The sequence below is a fragment of the Psittacula echo genome, assembly GCF_963264785.1.
Source record: "Psittacula echo genome assembly, chromosome: 3".
NCBI classification, from domain to species: domain Eukaryota; kingdom Metazoa; phylum Chordata; class Aves; order Psittaciformes; family Psittacidae; genus Psittacula; species Psittacula echo.
In genome coordinates, this window is record NC_137736.1 from 58,225,626 (window position 1) to 58,245,091 (window position 19,466).

A 19,466-nucleotide genomic window follows, 5' to 3' on the forward strand; every position below is an offset into this window, starting at 1 on the left:
TATGAACATTTTTTCTGTGTGAGCAGTAAATTTGTGTTTAGATTTTTCCTACTAAATAAGCTTACCCTCTCAATATGTTGATACAGGTCTACTCGCACAATGCCAGCAAATAACTGCCAGCACAGGTACTACTGTAATCAACAGCTGTAGCCAGTTGATGATTCTGCAAGCACAGTGGCTTTTGTGAGCAAAAGTCTTTTATTCCATACTCTAGTTGATGGCTCTTCTGGTGAGGTATTTTGAAAGAAGTCACATCCTAAACACTGCTATGTCAGCAAAAGTTTCATGCATAAATCTGGGCTAAACCAAAGAACAAACACAAGTTGACCATTCAATACACCAGTGACATTGCTCTCATTACCTAGAACACTCACATAATGCCAGTTTAGCCAGACGTTTTGGAAATCAAAAAGAAACTCCTAAATACTTCTTTTAATCTGCCTATTTGCAGTTGGCTAGTCTAGCTGTGCCACAATCTTTCAAAAGCTTTGTGTGCTAGTCCAGTTAGGCAGCTCTCAAAGTGTGGGTCCAATTTTATCTTTTTAAGGCATTCTCCGAGGCTTCCTACATTTGTGTTCATTTTCCTTTCTTTATGCCTTTCCTGCAATACCACCCAGATGGCAAAGAAAAGCTCAGACATATTTACATAAATACAGTTTCAGACACCAAAGAGTGAGAGAACACATTGCAAGGAAAACAATGAGATAAACTTAGCAGCTTTCAGGTGAGTGCAATCAGAAAATCTTGCAGTCTTTTTTTCTTTTTTGATACACTCTACAAAAGAACAATATGTAAGATTATAGTATGCAAATATACCCTTCTAATACCTAATCTTTTAATCTGAAAACAATAAGAAGTATTGAGGAAAAAAGAAATATGAAAGCAGAAGCCTATGTACTAGCACAAGTAGCACATTTCCATTTATGTTGAGGCAGTCAGCCATTTATTTCAGGTGAGAACCTGGGCCCCCTGTGGAATTCACACCAGAACATTAGGCACCAGGCAGATCTTTCACTGCTGTACACATCATCTTTTTATTCAGCCACACATGGCACAGAAAAAATTTCCCAACTTACTGGTGTTTCACTTTGTACTCTCCACAATAGTGCAAATTGTAAGAAAAGAGAGAAGGCAGTGAGGATCCAAAGTGTTCGACTACCAAAATGAACTTTGGGTTACTTGGAATCTTATAATTAGCCTCTTGGCATGACTCAGATTTATGCCTGGCATAATTCCATTCACTTCCTGAGAGATTAATTTAGCTCTTTCAATGTTTATGCTATTTCACACTTTGTACATAGGTATCAGCGTAAGTCAGGAACATAAAGTCGTTGACTGCATTTACCTAGATCCCTATGCATGCCCTAATTGAATCACAAACAAAAATGATTGCATGAACTGAACTTACCCAGAATTGTAAGTCTGATTTCAAACCAGCACCACGAGGAGAGGCAAGCCTACATTATTCTGACCAAACAATATAGCTTGATAGCTCATCTCAGTGTCTAATGAAGTAACGTTTGCATAATGCATGAAGTACAATTTAGGAAAATTGAAACTGCTTTGCCTTAAAGATGGCCAGATGTTTAGTGAGCATGTGATCAAGTGACAATTTCACCCAAAGAAATGAAGACCAAGACTGAGGCAGATAAGTAATACAGGAGGAATTTTTTCATTTCTATTTGCATCTCAATTCTTCAATTACTAAAAGCGGTAAAATCAAGTAACTGACATTATTAGACAAAAAGATGTTTTATTACAATATAACAATCTCTACAAATTGAAAGAATAAAGTCATACCTTTCTACAGTTCACAGTTTTGATTGCCTTGTAATTCAACCTTAATCTACAGGCCTTCCAGGTAATGAAAAAAAAAGCCATGCTTTGCACGCTGCAGTAAATATACCCTAGGGAAATATTTACCTGAACAGCCATTTGAAAGCACAGAGCTATGAGAGTCTGATATATTGAGTGTGTGTAAGCATAAAGCAGTTATTTCTTTGTCTCAGTTAGCCTACACGCTTTATCAAACATGAACTATCAGCCAAAGCTCAGTATCCCTTGAGTCCACCAGCTACCGTTATCAAGAATGATTTTGAGAGACAAGGTCTGAAAGCAGAGGCATTCTTATTGGGTAATACAGGAGGAAATTTTTCATTTCTATTTGCATCCCAATTCTTCAATTACTAAAAGCAGTAAAATCAAGTAACTGACATTATTAGACAAAAAGATGTCTAATATAGGTATGAAGAAAAAAAAAAAAAGAAATCACCAAATCTTGTGCACATATGCCCTTTTTTTTTGATCCAAAACAGACATTGAGAACTTCAAGCCTATTGAGATGAATATATCCTAGGCGAAAATAAGTTACATTAATCAATAGACAACAACGATAAAGGTTAGTATGTACAATTGAATCAGGAGAAGGTGCAACAGACAGGAAAGGTCACAAGTACTCGCCACTTACAAAGGTTACCAGGAACACAGGTTGTATGGAGACATAAACCAATGCCACTATTGAGCTTGTGCTTTTTTATATTCAACACAGTTATGAAATTTCATTTCCACGCTGCTTCTTCTGAAGGTGTTAATAATCTTTCTCTAGGATAAGGTCCAGAAGGTCTGAAATAGCACAGCTGTCCTATGAAACCTTCTCAAAATAGTAGCCAACCATTTCTGGTTTTCCGCCTCTGTTACAGTTCACTGTGATGAATCATATTTATTCTGTTTCTCCCATACAGTCTTCACAGGAACTTTTGACTTCAGAGAAGAATATTAATACAGAAGCAGACTACATGACAGTGTAATCACCACTGTGCCTATGTCAAATGTGACAAAGCGTCTGCATGATGAAGGGTTTCTCCATTTTTCCAAATATACCCCCTTTGTAACAGCTGGCCTAATTTGTTTCCTTCAAGCAGCTTTTTTAAATCACAAATCACAACAGGTACAACAACCCTTATATTACAACTTTTTTTTTTTTTTTTAAGACCAGAATTCCTATAAAAGAATACTTACAGAAAGTGCCAAGAATTATAGAATTTTCTTCTAAATTTCTCATCCCACCTAAATCAATTCACTATCTATGTAATTAAAATATCAGTGGAGCTCAGACTGATAAAAGTATTTAACAACCATTGACATTTATATTAAGTTAGGCACTGTAAGAAAGAGCTTGACACTTTCATACCTTTGTGAACATGGCACTAACTTTGTCAAGTTATACGTATGAGAATTACAACATGTTACTATACCTAGGTATTTAACACCTCCCATAACTAAGGTCCTCAAGCACTTTTGAAAATTCTGTTATCCTTGCAAAATAAGACAAAGCAAGTTAGAGAAAGCAAGAAGCAGCTATCCCTGCTCCTATGTCTCTCAAAGAATGCAGTTTCCTAGATAAGCTCTGAGCAACACAGCCTTTGGGTGAGTACAGAAAACAGAAAAGGAGGTACCAGTTTGTTTGGTTTAGGGTTCTCACAACAGCTCTAGAGCCCTGAACAGTTTCCTTATCTTTACCATTGAAAATTAAATAAACAGTAAAATCAGCATATTAACATTAAACTGTTTATTGCTGGTTTTAACAGAGTGACTCTATTTCACTGTAATGCCTAAGGTGTTTAACTAAAACACATCCAGAACTATGGTCAAAAGTGTCTGCTTTTTTGTAGTATGCAAAAAGCTTATAGTATTACAAAACCATTTTCCTGTCACCAACTTGCTTCAGCATTCAAGGGTTGCAAATGTCATTTGTGGAAGTAGGAAAAAAGACACAAGTTTCTGGAAGAAATAGCAGTTTTAAGGTTAGAAAAGAGCTTGTCCAATACTCTATGTAGCAAAACCACCTGTCTAGCAAAAAGCTAACACACAAGAAGACAGAGGTGGAGAGAGCCCTGAGGAAGAAACCTATGAAAATATACAAAGAGCCTGCTCTGCCCCTATCCATCAGTTTCATAGCCTGACAGCCAGCATGGCTTCACTAAGGGGAAATCCTGCCTGACCAATTTGGTGGCCTTCTATGATGGGGCTACAGAACTGATGGACAGGGGTAGAGCAGTTGATGTCATCTACCTGGATTTGTGAAAAGCGTTCGACACTGTCCCACACGACATCCTTGTCTCTAAATTGGAGAGACATCAATTTGATGGGTGGACCACTTGGTGGATAAAGAACTGGCTGGATGGCCGCACACAAAGAGTTGTGGTCAATGGCTCAATGTCCAGCTGGAGACCAGTAACGAGTGGTGTCCCTCAGGGATCGGTGTTGAGACCGATCTTGTTCAACATCTTTGTCGGTGACATGGACAGTGGGATTGAGTGCACCCTCAACAAGTTTGCTGATCACACCAAGCTGTGTGGTTCGGCTGATACGCTGGAGAGAAGGGATGCCATCCAGAGGGACCTCGACACGCTTGTGAGGTGGGCTGATGCCAACCTGATGAAGTTTAACCATGCCAAGTGCAAGGTCCTACACCTGGGTCGGAGCAATCCCAGGCACGGCTACAGGTTGGGCAGAGAACAGATTCAGAGCAGCCCTGCAGAGAAGGACTTGGGAGTGTTGGTCGATGAGAAAATGAACATGAGCTGGCAGTGTGCACTCGCAGCCCAGAAAGCCAACCGTATCCTGGGCTGCATCAAAAGGAGCGTGACCAGCAGGTCGAAGGAGGTGATCCTGCCCCTCTACTCTGCTCTCGTGAGACCTCACTGGGAGTATTGGGTGCAGTTCTGGTGTCCTCAACATAAAAAGGACATGGAACTGTTGGAACAAGTCCAGAGGAGGGCCATGAGGATGATCAGGGGACTGGAGCACCTCCCGTATGAAGATAGGCTGAGGAAGTTGGGGTTGTTCAGCCTGGAGAAGAGAAGGCTGCGTAGAGACCTCATAGCAGCCTTCCAGTATCTGAAGGGGGCCTACAAGGATGCTGGGGAGGGACTCTTCATCAGGGACTATAGTGACAGGACAAGGGGTAACGGGTTCAAACTTAAACAGGGGAAGTTTAGATTGGATATAAGGAAGAAATTCTTTACTGAGAGGGTGGTGAGGCACTGGAATGGGTTGCCCAGGGAGGTTGTGAGTGCTCCATCCTTGGCGGTGTTCAAGGCCAGGTTGGATGAGGCCTTGGGTGACATGGTTTAGTGTGAGGTGTCCCTGCCCATGGCAGGTGTGTTGGAACTAGATGATCTCAAGGTCCTTTCCACCCCTAACTATTCTATGATTCTATTCCATGATTCTATTTTTGACCACATAAAAGTCCCTTTTCTAAAACAAGAAAGTAAAAAATGAAGACTGCAGTGATTTAAAAGGAGAAAAGCGTATGATTTTAACAAAAGCATGGAGATGTTGGGATACAGATACATCCCTGCAGTCTGTAGACTTTTTTAATTGCAGAAACCAAGCATTTGTTTTATTCTTCAGTTCTGTGCAGTCATTCAGCAGAAATACCTTGTCTGTACCAGAAAACGCATGTCTGAGAGTACTTAACTGTCAAGGGACACCATGTTCACTAAAAAAGCTTGAAGGGAAATGAAATACAATTCTCTAAACCTTAGTCTTCAGCAATGGGACAATAAAGGAAATTATGTTCAATTAGACGAGTGACAAGCTCTCATGTGAAAAAAAAAAAAAAAAGAAGGTACATGGGTTCTTCTGGGTTTTATTCATTGTCAAAATGGTGTAAAAAATGAAGGGCATTGTTCTGACTCATAAATGACACTGATGAATGGTATTCATTTTTTAACAACTAAAAAACCTTACAGAAACAGGAAGACTCTCTCTGACCCAATTAGGGATTCTATGGGGTCATACTGTATTCAGGTGCTCCTTCCAAACTACAAGCACATTTATAATGCCACTGGAGTCACTCTATGGATGCTGTGATAGCTGGGTCTGCATTCCCAAAACTTCATAACATTAAATTTTACAACAAATTGTCATTAGGACTACTCAATTTACAGAACCAATCAGCAACATCTATTTGCTTGTTGGGTAAATCCATCACTGAAAAAACTGAGGAAGACCAAACTCTCAAAACCATGGTTTAAATTATGTCAGTATCACACAGGAATCCAATAAACAGGTCAACACAAAAGTAATTACTCTTTCATGGAGCAATCATGGAATCATTGGAAAACTCAAGCTCTAAAACAAACTTGATAAATGTTTGACCACTCAAATACTAAACTGATTTAGGCAAAGAGACCCACAATTTACCCTAAAGTAATTCAATATCCTCTGCAGAAATTTAGCCATAGCTTTTCTAAATCAGCTTTCCCAAGTGTTGACAATAAAGAAAGTGAAGCTGTGTAACACCAGATAGACAAGGAAGGCAACTGTTACTTTCTAAGCGAGCTGTAACAGTGCATACACTTATTGTAAAGCCTTGGGCCTGCAGGCCCAAGAAACAGACTACTGAAGCTGGAGAAAGCAAGCAGGAGAACGCAAGCAGGAGAACTGGCATCAGACTGGAAAGTAGTTTCTTTCCATACTTTATACAAAGGCCAATTCGTTTGTTTGAAGATGAGGTACCTGTTAAATACTGTAGCACTGTACAGCTGTGGAAAAATGTTCAGTCCAGCTGTTCTTCAGATCTTATTCCAATGCCTGTTGCTGAGAAGACATTTCATTCTCCTATATTACTGAAAGTAAATTGCTCATTTGTTATACAGCTTCTAAGACAACACTAAGGCTAAGTCATATTTGACAATCTGCTTAAACTCCAATAGATAGATCAGCAGTCAGAAGATCAGTCCATTACCAAAGACTTTTGATAGAAACTCATTCCTCCAAGTAGCAAACTGCATTTCCTGCCAATGTTGTAAATTATAGCAATAAGCATTTTACTGCTCTGTATCACAGTACATAAGCTTCATTACAAAAAAAAAAAAAAGAACATTATGCTAGTCCATCCCATTGCACCTCAAACAAGGGCAGCCTAAGGCCTTTATTCAAGTGTCTATCAGTTAGGTCCTATTTTAGTTACACAAAGTGAGGCTCTAGAGGAGACCTAAAGTAGAAGCTGCCAAGGTGATACATGAAAATATCAATCTGTCCTGGGTTCAGCAGTAGCAGTCATTTTTTCTCCTTCTTAGTAGCTGGTGCAGTGCTGTGGTTTTGGCTTTCGGCCTGGGAACAGCGCCGATAACACCGATGTTTTCAGTTGCTGGTCAGAATGTTTACCCTGACCAAGGACTTTGTGATTCTCATGCTCTGCCAGGGAGGAGGGGAAGCCGGGAGGAAGCAGAGACAGGACACCCGACCCAAACCAGCCAAAGAGGTATTCCATACCACAGCACGTCATGCCCAGGAGGTAGAACTGGGGGAGTTACCTGGAAGGGCTGGCTCACTGCTCAGTCGGGCTGTTTTTCGGTGGGTGGTATTGTATTCTCTTCCCTTGTTATTTCCCTTATCATTATTATTATTGGTGGCAGCAGCAGTGGTTTGTGTTATACCTTAGTTATTAAACTGTTCTTATCTCAACCCATGGGAGTTACATTCTTTCGATTCTCCTCCCCGTCTCTCCGGGAGCGGGGGAGGAGGGGAAGAAAGGGTGGGGGGGAGTGGACTGCGTGGCTAACTTGACAACAGGGTTTAAACCATGACACTATCCGTGATCATTTTTTTCCCTCCAGCTTCCTCCTTTCCACTGTGTTTTGCTTTTTGAGATTACATTAGCCTCCCACAAGCTCAGGGGTGCACCAGAAGTCATAAACAGACCCAAGTTCCAGCTTATTACTACTACTTCCTGGAATCATTTTCATAGCAAGGCATTGACTGCCACACCTCGAAGCAACAAGAATGAGTCTGTATGTAAGAAGATTTTGATTTATCAGCAAAATTACATGCAACTTGAAAGTTTTCTAAAATCCATAACCTTTAATTGTGAGTGATCCAAACTTAATGCCAGTGTATGATTAGTACCTTAGTCCTTGTAAATGAACATACCAACTCAAACTAAAATTTAAACCAGGACTTGAGTGTTCTCTTAGGTCACAGAGCAGAAAAGCGCCTTGTAAAATTTGCAAGGAGATATACAAACATCCCAAGGCATTCCATTATTTTACAGATGATCAGAACTCATCAACTAGAAAACACGGCCCTCAAAACTAACAGAAACCACCTCTTTAAACAATTCCTTTATAAATAGCTTAGGTGAGTCAGTGAGACAGAGTCAGGAAAAAACCCCACTTCAAGATAACAATGCAAAACAGGACGTCAGGCATGTGTTCACACAGTGTCTTGCATTCACTTTGGGAAGAAGCCTGTAAAGAATATTTGGGGCTCCACAGTAGGGTGAAAAACAGATGAAATCGGGATTTAAATTAGCTTTCATATTGTGGAAAGTTTCACCAGGTTATGTTTCTATAATTGGAGATGATTTAATAATAGTTTTAGCTATCAAGTAAATAGATGAAAAATATGCAAGAAATTCAGACTTAATTATGAGCTCTGAACAATATTTTAGACAAGTCTCCACATCAAGACTACTCTTTTAAATACCTATCATAGCTAGTCGAGAAGCAAAATGAGCATATGGGGACTTTGAAACTGAAGTTCAAATAAGTCTACCAGTACAGTAGAGGGCAAAAAAAGAGTAAAGATTGCTTTTATTCTACAACTTTTAACTGAAGAAAAGGGAAATACAGCATCCATAAAGATATATAACATAGCCTAGAGAGTGGACACAAAAAAATGAAGTGATGAAACACACTAAAGAAACACTCTAGGAATTACCTTTTCAGATTACCTGAGAATAAAGAGATGAGCAGAGATAAAAAGAGATATATCCAGCAGATAACCAATTAACAGTTTTATGAAAAGGTAAGCGCACTTTATAGGCCTGTTTCTCACACTGTCTCTTCAACATACTTTATGTACAGCTGGCTTAAAAAGAGAGTCCAGTTGGTAAAATCATATAAGCATCAAATTCTTCCTTCACCAGCAATTTGAGCTGCAGCCTCAGATCCCTGGAACTACTCACTTAAGACTATACGTGTGTACACAGACTTTGATGTTACTGAGATTTAATAGTCTATGTAATCTCAGCATGTTTACATTTTTGTTTCACAAAACTACTTCTAGGGGACTTTTTTTCCCCATCAGTTACACCAGATTCCCACTTTGCACATTGACGTGGTCTCTCTCCTCTTTCTGTTCTTTTATACACAAGTCATTGCAGCTTATCTGTAGAAAACCTGGCTACAGTAAACCACACTGAGATTCAAATTTTATAAAGTAACTTATGAACCTTAGCAGTCGTTGACAAGACGCGGGTTGTTGAAAAAAAACTGAAGCATGAATTTTAATGCAAAAGCACAAGCTTTCTGGACACCATCTTGAAAGGGAAGTGTTAAAAAAAAAATGCACTAAGATACGAAAACTGAGTGATCTGGAATTCATACACCTGTTTTACAACATAAAGTGTGGGGAAAAAATAAAAACAAGATTGCAGATGAATTTTAAAATTTTTAAAACTCACTCAGAAGATCCGTAACATCAGTGGAATCATGTTCATTATGATTACAGGTATGACAAAGTTTTTTTAAACAAAGATAAAATCTTGCGGTAGAGATGAATACTGCACCCTACAAGGCAGGTTTTTTAATGACATTCTAACATGAAATAGCAAGGTGAGGATTTCTGTAACTTACTTTATGAAGAGATGAAAACCAAGACAAAGGGATAAAATATGCATACAGGAAGACTTAATTGGGCTCAGAACATCCATGTGTCATTTACTTTTAAATCAACTAGTTTATGGTCTTTTTTAAATGAGTCCAAGTTCATATCCAATTATGATTTTGATAAACGCAGGCATCAAGATATTCATTCAATAGATGGCTTTTATCTGTTAAACAAGCCACCCTAAAATTTCTGAACATGCATTCAAACATCTCAGAGCTTTCAATTTCAAAATACTCTTGTCTAGTATCAGTCATTTCTGTCATTTCATAACATCAAGCCATAGCTCTAAATGTTGAAATTACTTTCTCCTTCAAAGCCATTGCCACTTGAAACTACCTCCCAGTATCACTCAGTTAATTATTCAGCCTGCTTTTACCTTTTCATTCTCACATGATTATTTTTTCTTGCTAATTAACATGAACTTTTAGACTATGCCCCCAAATAATCTTCCATGTCACAGACAAAGAGTCACCGCTGTCTATCCAGAAAACAAGTTTCTATTGTCATCATAAAGATGTTATAAAGATGAATCTGTAATAGCAGAGCATCTACATTACCTCCATACAATCCCTCCTGCTTTTTCTGGAAATCTTGAGGTTCTACATATTTTTGAAAGCAACTAAGAAATCAATCACTGATACAGTTTTTAGAATCATAGAATCACAGAATAGTTAGGGCTGGAAAGGACCTTAATATCATCCAGTTCCAACTCCCCTGCCATGGGCAGGGACACCTCACACTAAACCATGTCACCTGAGGCTCTGTCCACCCTGGCCTTTAACACAGCCAGGGATGAAGCATTCGCAACAATTTCATTTTAGGGAAAGTGCAAACAGTCTGGAATGCAGGGTCAACTGTATATTCCTGTGGATTATGCCATCTTTGTCACAGAGAACACTGCCTTTGCTTTGACTGCAAGCCTATTTGGAGGGATCCCTAACACTTCTTCCCCTTGCTGCACTTCCAGTCTCAGTCAAGGAGGATTTCTTTTTCCTCAGAGTCACAAGTACTCACATACAATTCATCTGAGGTTATCTTTGCTGTAAGTAGGTGCCTGGTAACACCTGTCTTTTCCCTGACTGTTAAAGAAACAATGAGATACTAATACTCATGCTTAAGTCTAATCATAATTACAGCAAAGTTATTTAACATCTGAAAAGCTTTGCTCTACAGGATTGGCTTTAGCATTCAACTGAACATCCATTGAATAGATAACTTAAAGAAAATTATTTTACTTTCTAGGTTTCACCCACAGGATGAAAAGCACTGATGAAAACTGATAAGAAAATATACCTGCAGAGTTTGATCTTTAGAGAAGCTCCACATGACTTTGCCTCAGAAGCACTGCAGATTTAGAAAAAAATGATAGAGCTAAGGGCTAAGTTTGGAAGTACACAGCAGGGAAGTCTTCCTTCTACATGTTGATGATCTCACTCTTGAAATAGAAGAGATGGAAATCAATGTAATCATCTTTCTTTTTGCTCAATCAACTTGCCAAGTTGGCTCGACAGAATAGCTCACCTTTTAATAATAATTTAGTGGAAAAAAGCTAAAAGTTCCTGTCCTGCTGAGCAACATAGCATATGTAGTTTCTCACAAGAATATTCTTTTTTCTCTCAGAATACTATTCTAAATTCTGTGCACAATTTTCACACACATTCATCTCCCTTCAACAGTTCAGTTACAGGAATCAGGCTGAAAATGGTCCCTTCCCTCCTCTTCCTCTGCCACAGGTAATTTCCAGCTAATTCATGTGTACACATGCTCCAGCAGTTCACAGGGTACATGAAAAACTGCTTACTTAAAAATATTTTTTTAATAGTATTTTTAATCCAAAAAAAATGTTTGTTTGCTGGGGTTTTTTGTTTGTTTGGTTTTGGTGGGGGTTTTTTGTTTGTTTTTTTTTTTTCTGGTAGAGCATCACAGTGCTACTGCATACTGTAGACAAACAGAAATAGAATCTTAGAATCATGGAATCAACAGAACAAAAATCAAGAAACATAAATGGGGAGAAAAGTAGCTCCTCAATCAGTTCTTCCACTGGAGAAGAGTAACACAATAACATAGCTTGTAGGTCTGAGAGGAGGACTTATCTTCATTGTAAATTTGAGACTACAAGCCCCTTTCTGCTCTCTCATGTAAGTCTGGATAAGATCCAAAGTAACAGGGCAGAAATTGAGCTTCTCGAAGATAGTTTGCTATTACGTTTGAGCGCTTAATATTAATCTCCTGTATTGATAACTAGGCTTGAGAATAAAAGTGAAACTCAAAAGTGCTTAGCTAGTTTAGATCCAGTTTCAGTAGGATACACTTTCCACAAGCATATCTGAAACATGGTCCATTTCTGTTCAAAAGTTTAAATAAAGTTTTACACAGTGTCGTGGTTTAAGCCCAGGCTGTAAATCAGAACCACGCAGTCCACTTCCCCCCCCACCTTTCTTCCCTCTGCTTCTGGAGGGACGGGGAGGAGAATCGAAAGAATGCAGCTCCCACGGGTTGAGATAAGAACAGTTTAATAACTAAGGTATAACACAAATCACTACTGCTACCACTAATAGTAATAATGACAAAGGAAATAACAAGCAAGAGAATACAACCGCTCACCAACCGGTACCTCACCCCCACCCTGCCATGATCCAGCCCTTCCGGGAACTCTCCGTTCTACCTCCTGGGCATGACGTGCTGTGGTATGGAATACTTCTTTGGCTAGTTTGGGTCAGGTGTCCTGTCTCTGCTTCCTCCCGGCTTCTCCTCCTCCCTGGCAGAGCATGAGACTCACAAAGTCCTTGGTCAGGATAAACATTCTGACCAGTAACTGAAAACATCAGCTTTATCAATATTTTTCCCAGGTCGAAAGTCAAAACACAGCACTGCACCAGTAGGAAAAAATGACTGCTACTGCTAAACCAGGACAGTATCCACCCCTTATTCCATACCATTCACGTCATGCTCAGATCCCACATTTTCAATATACCATCACTCTCATCTCAGTGCACTCTTATCTTAGTGCACGGACCAATCCCTATAAAGCTGCTGAGTCCATTCGGTCCATGATGGTGGGCTCCATCCCTTGTAACAGTCTTTCAGAGCAGGAGAGGCCCATTGCAAAGTCCACCCCTCGATCATGAGTCCATCTCTGTGTTGCATCTCTGCCCTGATGGCCTGAAGTGTCATGGGCCCATCAGGCTCAAAATAATTCACCCTCCCCTGCAGCAGTCTCTGCAACTTGTTGCTGGGGACTCCACACAGCTGCCTTCCATCTCCGACGCTTCCAAAGCACTGGAGGGGCCCAGTGGATTAGATACTCGCCCATACTGTCCCACACACCGTGACACTCATGACTGTCCAGCCTTGGGGAAAACCTCTCGGTCCCCCTGTATTGTCTAAACCCAGACAAGACCCAAACCTGACTCTGCTTAACTCTCGGGAGCAGACAAAATGGTCGTGGGTAGAACACACTCTGTGTGTGTGCCAACATAGTGATCCCCATCACAATGAGCAGGCAGGTCCCAAGGGTACCCAAAGGCCATTCAAAACCTTCAAAACTCTTAAATGCTGCTGCCGTACTTGTCACTGGGGCTGTAGCTGCTGTGCTTGAAGGCTTTCTCACCACCAGCTTCTCTTTTTCCGAGTCCAGATCTTCCTCCTCTGCCTTGCTGGAAAGTGCTGCGGGGTCTCCTGCATCCTCCTGGGGCTCAGACTCACAGGGCTCGGCAGACGGCTGCTGGGGGATGCTCTCGGCCGCCGCGGGGCTGGGCTCGGCCATGGGGCTCGGCTCCTCCGCCGCCTCCTCCCGCTGCTCGGCAGCTGCCTCCTTCCCCTCCTCGGCAGCCGCCTCCTTCCCAGCCTCCGGCCCCGCTCCCGCCGCCGCTTGGTCCCCGGAGCCGCTCTCCCGGGACGCTTCGGCCGCCGCCGGCTCCCGGGGCCGCTCCCCCTCGGCTCCCCGCAGCCTCACAAAGACGGACGCGAGGACGAGGGCCAGGACAGTGAAGAGCAGCGGGACGGCCAGGTACAAGTCCACGGCCACGTCCATCCCGCCCTGCTGCCGGAGCCCGCCCGTATTACAAGCCATTACCATAAAATACAATGAAACAAGAACCTTAGCCCAAGGCCCACACTTGATAAACACTAACACAGCAAATACTGGCTCTAAGTAAGCTACAGCATACTGAAACTGTGACATCAAGAGAAAAAACTTTGAGAGCCAATAAATCAGCATTGTGCTTCGGTCAGATCTGTTGTTATCTCAACTCTTCCTGCCCCACGTTGGGCGCCAAAAAGAACTGTCGTGGTTTAAGCCCAGGCTGTAAATCAGAACCACGCAGTCCACTTCCCCCCCCACCTTTCTTCCCTCTGCTTCTGGAGGGACGGGGAGGAGAATCGAAAGAATGCAGCTCCCACGGGTTGAGATAAGAACAGTTTAATAACTAAGGTATAACACAAATCACTACTGCTACCACTAATAGTAATAATGACAAAGGAAATAACAAGCAAGAGAATACAACCGCTCACCAACCGGTACCTCACCCCCACCCTGCCATGATCCAGCCCTTCCGGGAACTCTCCGTTCTACCTCCTGGGCATGACGTGCTGTGGTATGGAATACTTCTTTGGCTAGTTTGGGTCAGGTGTCCTGTCTCTGCTTCCTCCCGGCTTCTCCTCCTCCCTGGCAGAGCATGAGACTCACAAAGTCCTTGGTCAGGATAAACATTCTGACCAGTAACTGAAAACATCAGCTTTATCAATATTTTTCCCAGGTCGAAAGTCAAAACACAGCACTGCACCAGTAGGAAAAAATGACTGCTACTGCTAAACCAGGACACACAGACTTAAGTCCTTAAAACTTCAGGTACCTACATTTTATATTTCATCATTTTTTCATTTATCATTTGCCCTTACAGGTTATAAATAGGTTTTTTCAGCTGCAACCAAGGAATTTCTCTACACCATATACTCATTAACCATCCTAATATGATCATCTACTACCAAGGAGATACAGTATGCAATTTTTAACCTGCTATCTTTCCATCTTGGTGCCATAAGACATTCTGAACTCAAAGTTAAAGGATAAGTAAATTAGTCATGTTTTGACTGTGCCCTAACAATCTTCCAAGAACCACTGGTTCCTTCTATTATTATTTTTTCCTTCTTCCTACCTGAAGCGGTTCTGATCAAATGCTTCCTTAATTATTATTCCACATACATCTCCAGCACCCAAAAAGACTTTGAAAAGTAAGCATCCTTACCATTGTCCCCATTGTTTTTTAACAGAGTACTCACTTCTAGAGTATATGGAAATGCAAGCCAGAGAATAGGTCTTTTGATAAATTATTCCCTGGACAAGTCATTTTGGTATACAGTTGGGGAAGGGCAAAATAATTAGATATTTATAAGTTCAAGAATGAAGAAGGTACTGCCATTGCTTGATATTCAGTGCTTCATATGAAATATGACCAATACAATTCACACTCCAAATGTGTGGCCAAGTTGGTCCCAGCACATAATTTGTTCTGTCTGTATTTGCCAGATTTCCCATTGCCAGGGGGCATGGGAGTCTCTGAGTACTCAGTATTTGACATGCTCAATAATTTCCATTCTCCCACATACACAGGCAAAACCAAATAACCAGGATGAATGGCCACATTTCAAATTCAGGAGCTTTTGTTCAAAACCACAAAACGTATATGCAGCGCATTTATTAGATTCTTATATGGACATTGTACACAGCAGCATCTGAATGTCACTGCGAAAAAGAGAAAGTAATTTCTCTGAAGAGGTTAGTGTAAGAGCTTTAAGTAAATTAAGATATTAACAGGTCCTCTGTTACCAAACTGTATTAAGGAAAAATTCAGCTTAGCTTCCAAGAAGGAGTCCGGGGGAAGCTCACCGCTGAGGCCACGCACTGGGTGCGCGTCACCCCGGCCCCGCCTCGGGGAAGGTCTGAGAGAAGGGCCGCCCGCGGCTCTAGCAGAGCCCCGCCCGCGAGGGGCGGGTGAGCCACCAGAAAGGGGGGGCGCCGGGAGGGCCGGCCTGGGCAGGAGAAACCGAGCAGGGTCCGGGGCGGAGCTTGACACCGGTCCCGGAACCCCCGGTGGATGCTCATGGTCCCGCGGTGCTTTGAGACAGACTCACGGCCGGCAATTCCTGAGCCCGGCTAGCTCAGTCGGTAGAGCATGAGACTCTTAATCTCAGGGTCGTGGGTTCGTGCCCCACGTTGGGCGCCAAAAAGAACTGTCGTGGTTTAAGCCCAGGCCGTAAATTAGAACCACGCAGTCTACTTCCCCCCCCCCACTCCCCAGAGGGATGGGGAGGAGAATCGAAAGAATGTAACTCCCACGGGTTGAGATAAAAACAGTCCAGTAACTCAGGTATAACACAAATCACTACTGCTGCCACCAATAATAATAATGATAAGAGAAATAACAAGGGAAGAAAATATGATACCGCTCGCCGGAAAAGAGCCCGACCGAAAAGAGGACGTGCCCTTCCGGGTAGCTCCCAGTTACATCCCCGGGCATGACGTGCTGTGGTATGGAATACCTCTTTGGCTAGTTTGGGTCAGGCGTCCTGTCCCTGCTTCCTCCCGGCCCCTCCTCCTCCCTGGCAGAGCATGAGACTCACAAAGTCTTTGGTCAGTCTAAACATCACTGTTATCAGCTTTGTTCCGAGGCTGAAAGTCAAAAACACAGTGCTGCAACAGCTACTAAAAAGGAGAAAAACTGACTGCTACTGCTGAACCCAGGACAATACTGTATTGATTCCGAACTTGAAGGTGCACAAGAAGCTACAGTAACCATATCTCTATAACTACGTAAAGATCCAAGAAATTATTTGCCTTCTAAATCTGAGGGTATTACTATAGAACTGAGAAATGTGCTGGAGTTAAGACTGCAACAAATTACTTATGTTTTGCTAAGTTTTCTACTTTTACACTACCACACAGACTCCTTCAGTTTCTCCTGCCTTTGTACATGCAGCATAGCTACGTACAAGTTCTTCAAAATTGTACTTTAAGACTAAAGATTGTTAATAACTTAGTGAAAGAAGAATAACCACTGAAGAGATGATGAATTTCAAATAAATACACCGATAGTATGTTATGACTGTCATTAATTCCACATTATGAAGCTCTATATATTCAACCGACTCTTGGAACATTAAATTCAGAATTTTCTTGACACTAGCTATGCTTCATACGTATTTTTTTGTTCCTATGAAGGCTATTTTGCTATTCAAGATCTACCAGCATTTTGTGGTAGACAACACAGAGGATAATACTGGCTTGTAGGTTTGTTCCTTTCTTGAAGGGACACAAAAGATTCGTCTGAAAAACAGAACTATAGCTGAAAACAAAACTAAATCAACAATAAAAACAACTTCTCCTGGTGGCATTTATGCCTTTCTCAAAAGCTAGTATTGATGCCAAAACCAGTAGTTCAGATAAAAAATTTTGTTAGCAAGTCACTTACCATATTTATTGATGATACGGGACCAATGCTGTTGACATAAATGTCAACATCAATAACTGTTGGTTTTACTGTGAAGAAAAAAAAAAAAAGAAAATTATTTTGCAGAAAACATAAGTAATCACTTTAAATATTTTTCTCCCCAATAACTGTAAGTTCTACTCTTCAGGTAGAACTACTGAGAAATATGGATTATATATCTCTTGAGGAAGACAAGGTTCTTTTCCTCGTATCAAAAACTGTCATAAATTACAGCCTGTGCCACTTTATCATCATGATTCCCATTTATCTCAGCAGCAATTTGTTAAAGAAACTTTCAGTACTAAGCACAGTGGCTCACAGTCAAAACATAACATGACTGACATGAAACTAGAAATAATGGAGCATATTGCTTTTTCTACTACCTCAACATGCAGGTCCTTTAGTATGCTTGTTCCACACCAAAAAAATCTTTCCAGATTTTCTCATCTCATTGGCGCTGAAATAATCTTCACTTAGAGCAAAATTACTATGAAATCCCTTTAGCTAGACCTAAGCAGCTGTCCTCCTTTCCATTCAGACTCATTCTCTCCAGCCCACATTGCCTTCGCACTCATTCATCCAAAGATTTTTGAACTTGATTTGATTTAGTACATGCAATTTTCTCACAAGATCTTACATGTTTTCAGACTTCCAGGACTTAATAGGCCAAGACAAGCTCTGTACTCCTTTCTGTAGCTGAGGCAATTAGGATTTATTTTACTTTTCGTATTTTTGGTGGTGGTGTACCTGCTGAACATTATTCAGATAGCTCTTACTGGTGGTGTAGCCTAACTAATGCCACTTTTACACTGAAAGACACATTTGTCTTATATTGCCTTCCTTCTGACCTCACAGGGTATACGTTAACATCTGAATTGAGATATTAGTTGGTGTTTTACTTTCTGCAGAGTTAGCTGACCAGAACTATGTGAATATTTATCCTGTTATAACCTACATAGTCAGACCTGATGGAAACTTTGCCCTAGTAAGCCAACAGCTTCTGTTAGATATCTCCCTTTCCTATGGAGGCACCACCCATATCCAGAGTCTTCAAAAACCTCTAGAGAACAAATTCAAACCACTGAAATTTGGGAACCATGCTGAACTCAAGGCTTTTGTTTTTTTTCCCCCACTTGTCCTCAAGCCCCCTCAAATGAGGAAAATGCAAGTACATCAGCCACTCAAAACTCAGAGAGCTTTCCTTGAGGAAGCTACTAAGCAGAGAAGTGAAGAACGGTTAAATACCACAGTTCCACGGGAAGATTATCTCAACTAATTTATCTAAAGCTTAAGAAGCCATCCCGCACAGAGCTGAAGATAAACAGGGATCTCCACATGTAAAGATTTTTTTTTTTTTTTTTCCCCCATCCCCAGAATTTCAGACTAACAGTGTGTCCCTCAGGGATCGGTGCTGGGACCGGTCTTGTTCAACATCTTTGTCGGTGACATGGACAGTGGGATTGAGTGCGCCCTCAGCAAGTTTGCTGATCACACCAAGCTGTGTGGTTCGGTTGATATGCCAGAGGGAAGGGATGCCATCCAGAGGGACCTTGACACGCTTGTGAGGTGGGCTGATGCCAACCTTATGAAGTTTAACCATGCCAAGTGCAAGGTCCTACACCTGGGTCGGAGCAATCCCAGGCAAGCTACAGGTTGGGCAGAGAATGGATTGAGTGCAGCCCTGAGAAGAAGGACTTGGGAGTGTTGGTCGATGAGAAAATGAACATGAGCCGGCTTCAGTGTGCACTCGCAGCCCAGAAAGCCAACCGTGTGCTCTCAAAAGCAGCGTGACCAGCAGGTCGAAGGAGGTGATCCTGCCCCTCTACTCTGCTCTCGTGAGACCTCACTTGGAGTATTGTGTGCAGTTCTGGTGTCCTCAACATAAAAAGGACATGGAACTGTTGGAACAAGTCCAGAGGAGGGCCACGAGGATGATCAGGGGACTGGAGCACCTCCCATATGAAGATAGGCTGAGGAAGTTGGGGCTGTTCAGCCTGGAGAAGAGAAGGCTGCGTGGAGACCTCATAGCAGCCTTCCAGTATCTGAAGGGGGCCTACAAGGATGCTGGGGAGGGACTCTTCATCAGGGACTGTAGTGACAGGACAAGGGGTAACGGGTTCAAACTTAAACAGGGGAAGTTTAGATTGGATATGAGGAAGAAATTCTTTACTGAGAGGGTGGTGAGGCACTGGAATGGGTTGCCCAGGGAGGTTGTGAATGCTCCATCCTTGGCGGTGTTCAAGGCCAGGTTGGATGAGGCCTTGGGTGACATGGTTTAGTGTGGGGTGTCCCTGCCCA

At 41.7% G+C, this 19,466-nt stretch overlaps 1 protein-coding gene across 1 annotated transcript in view; it reads right to left on the reverse strand.

Annotated features, from left to right (window-relative positions):
* The window catches only part of GABRG3 (gamma-aminobutyric acid type A receptor subunit gamma3), a gene marked incomplete at its 3' end in the record, with an annotated part of 324,626 nt that overhangs the window by 287,490 nt on the left and 17,670 nt on the right, over positions 1 to 19,466 (reverse strand). Inside the window, exon 3 of the mRNA XM_080612497.1 lies at positions 17,151 to 17,218. Within this exon, the coding sequence (XP_080468623.1) occupies positions 17,151 to 17,218 (68 nt within the window). The remainder of the gene's footprint in view (positions 1 to 17,150; positions 17,219 to 19,466) is intronic.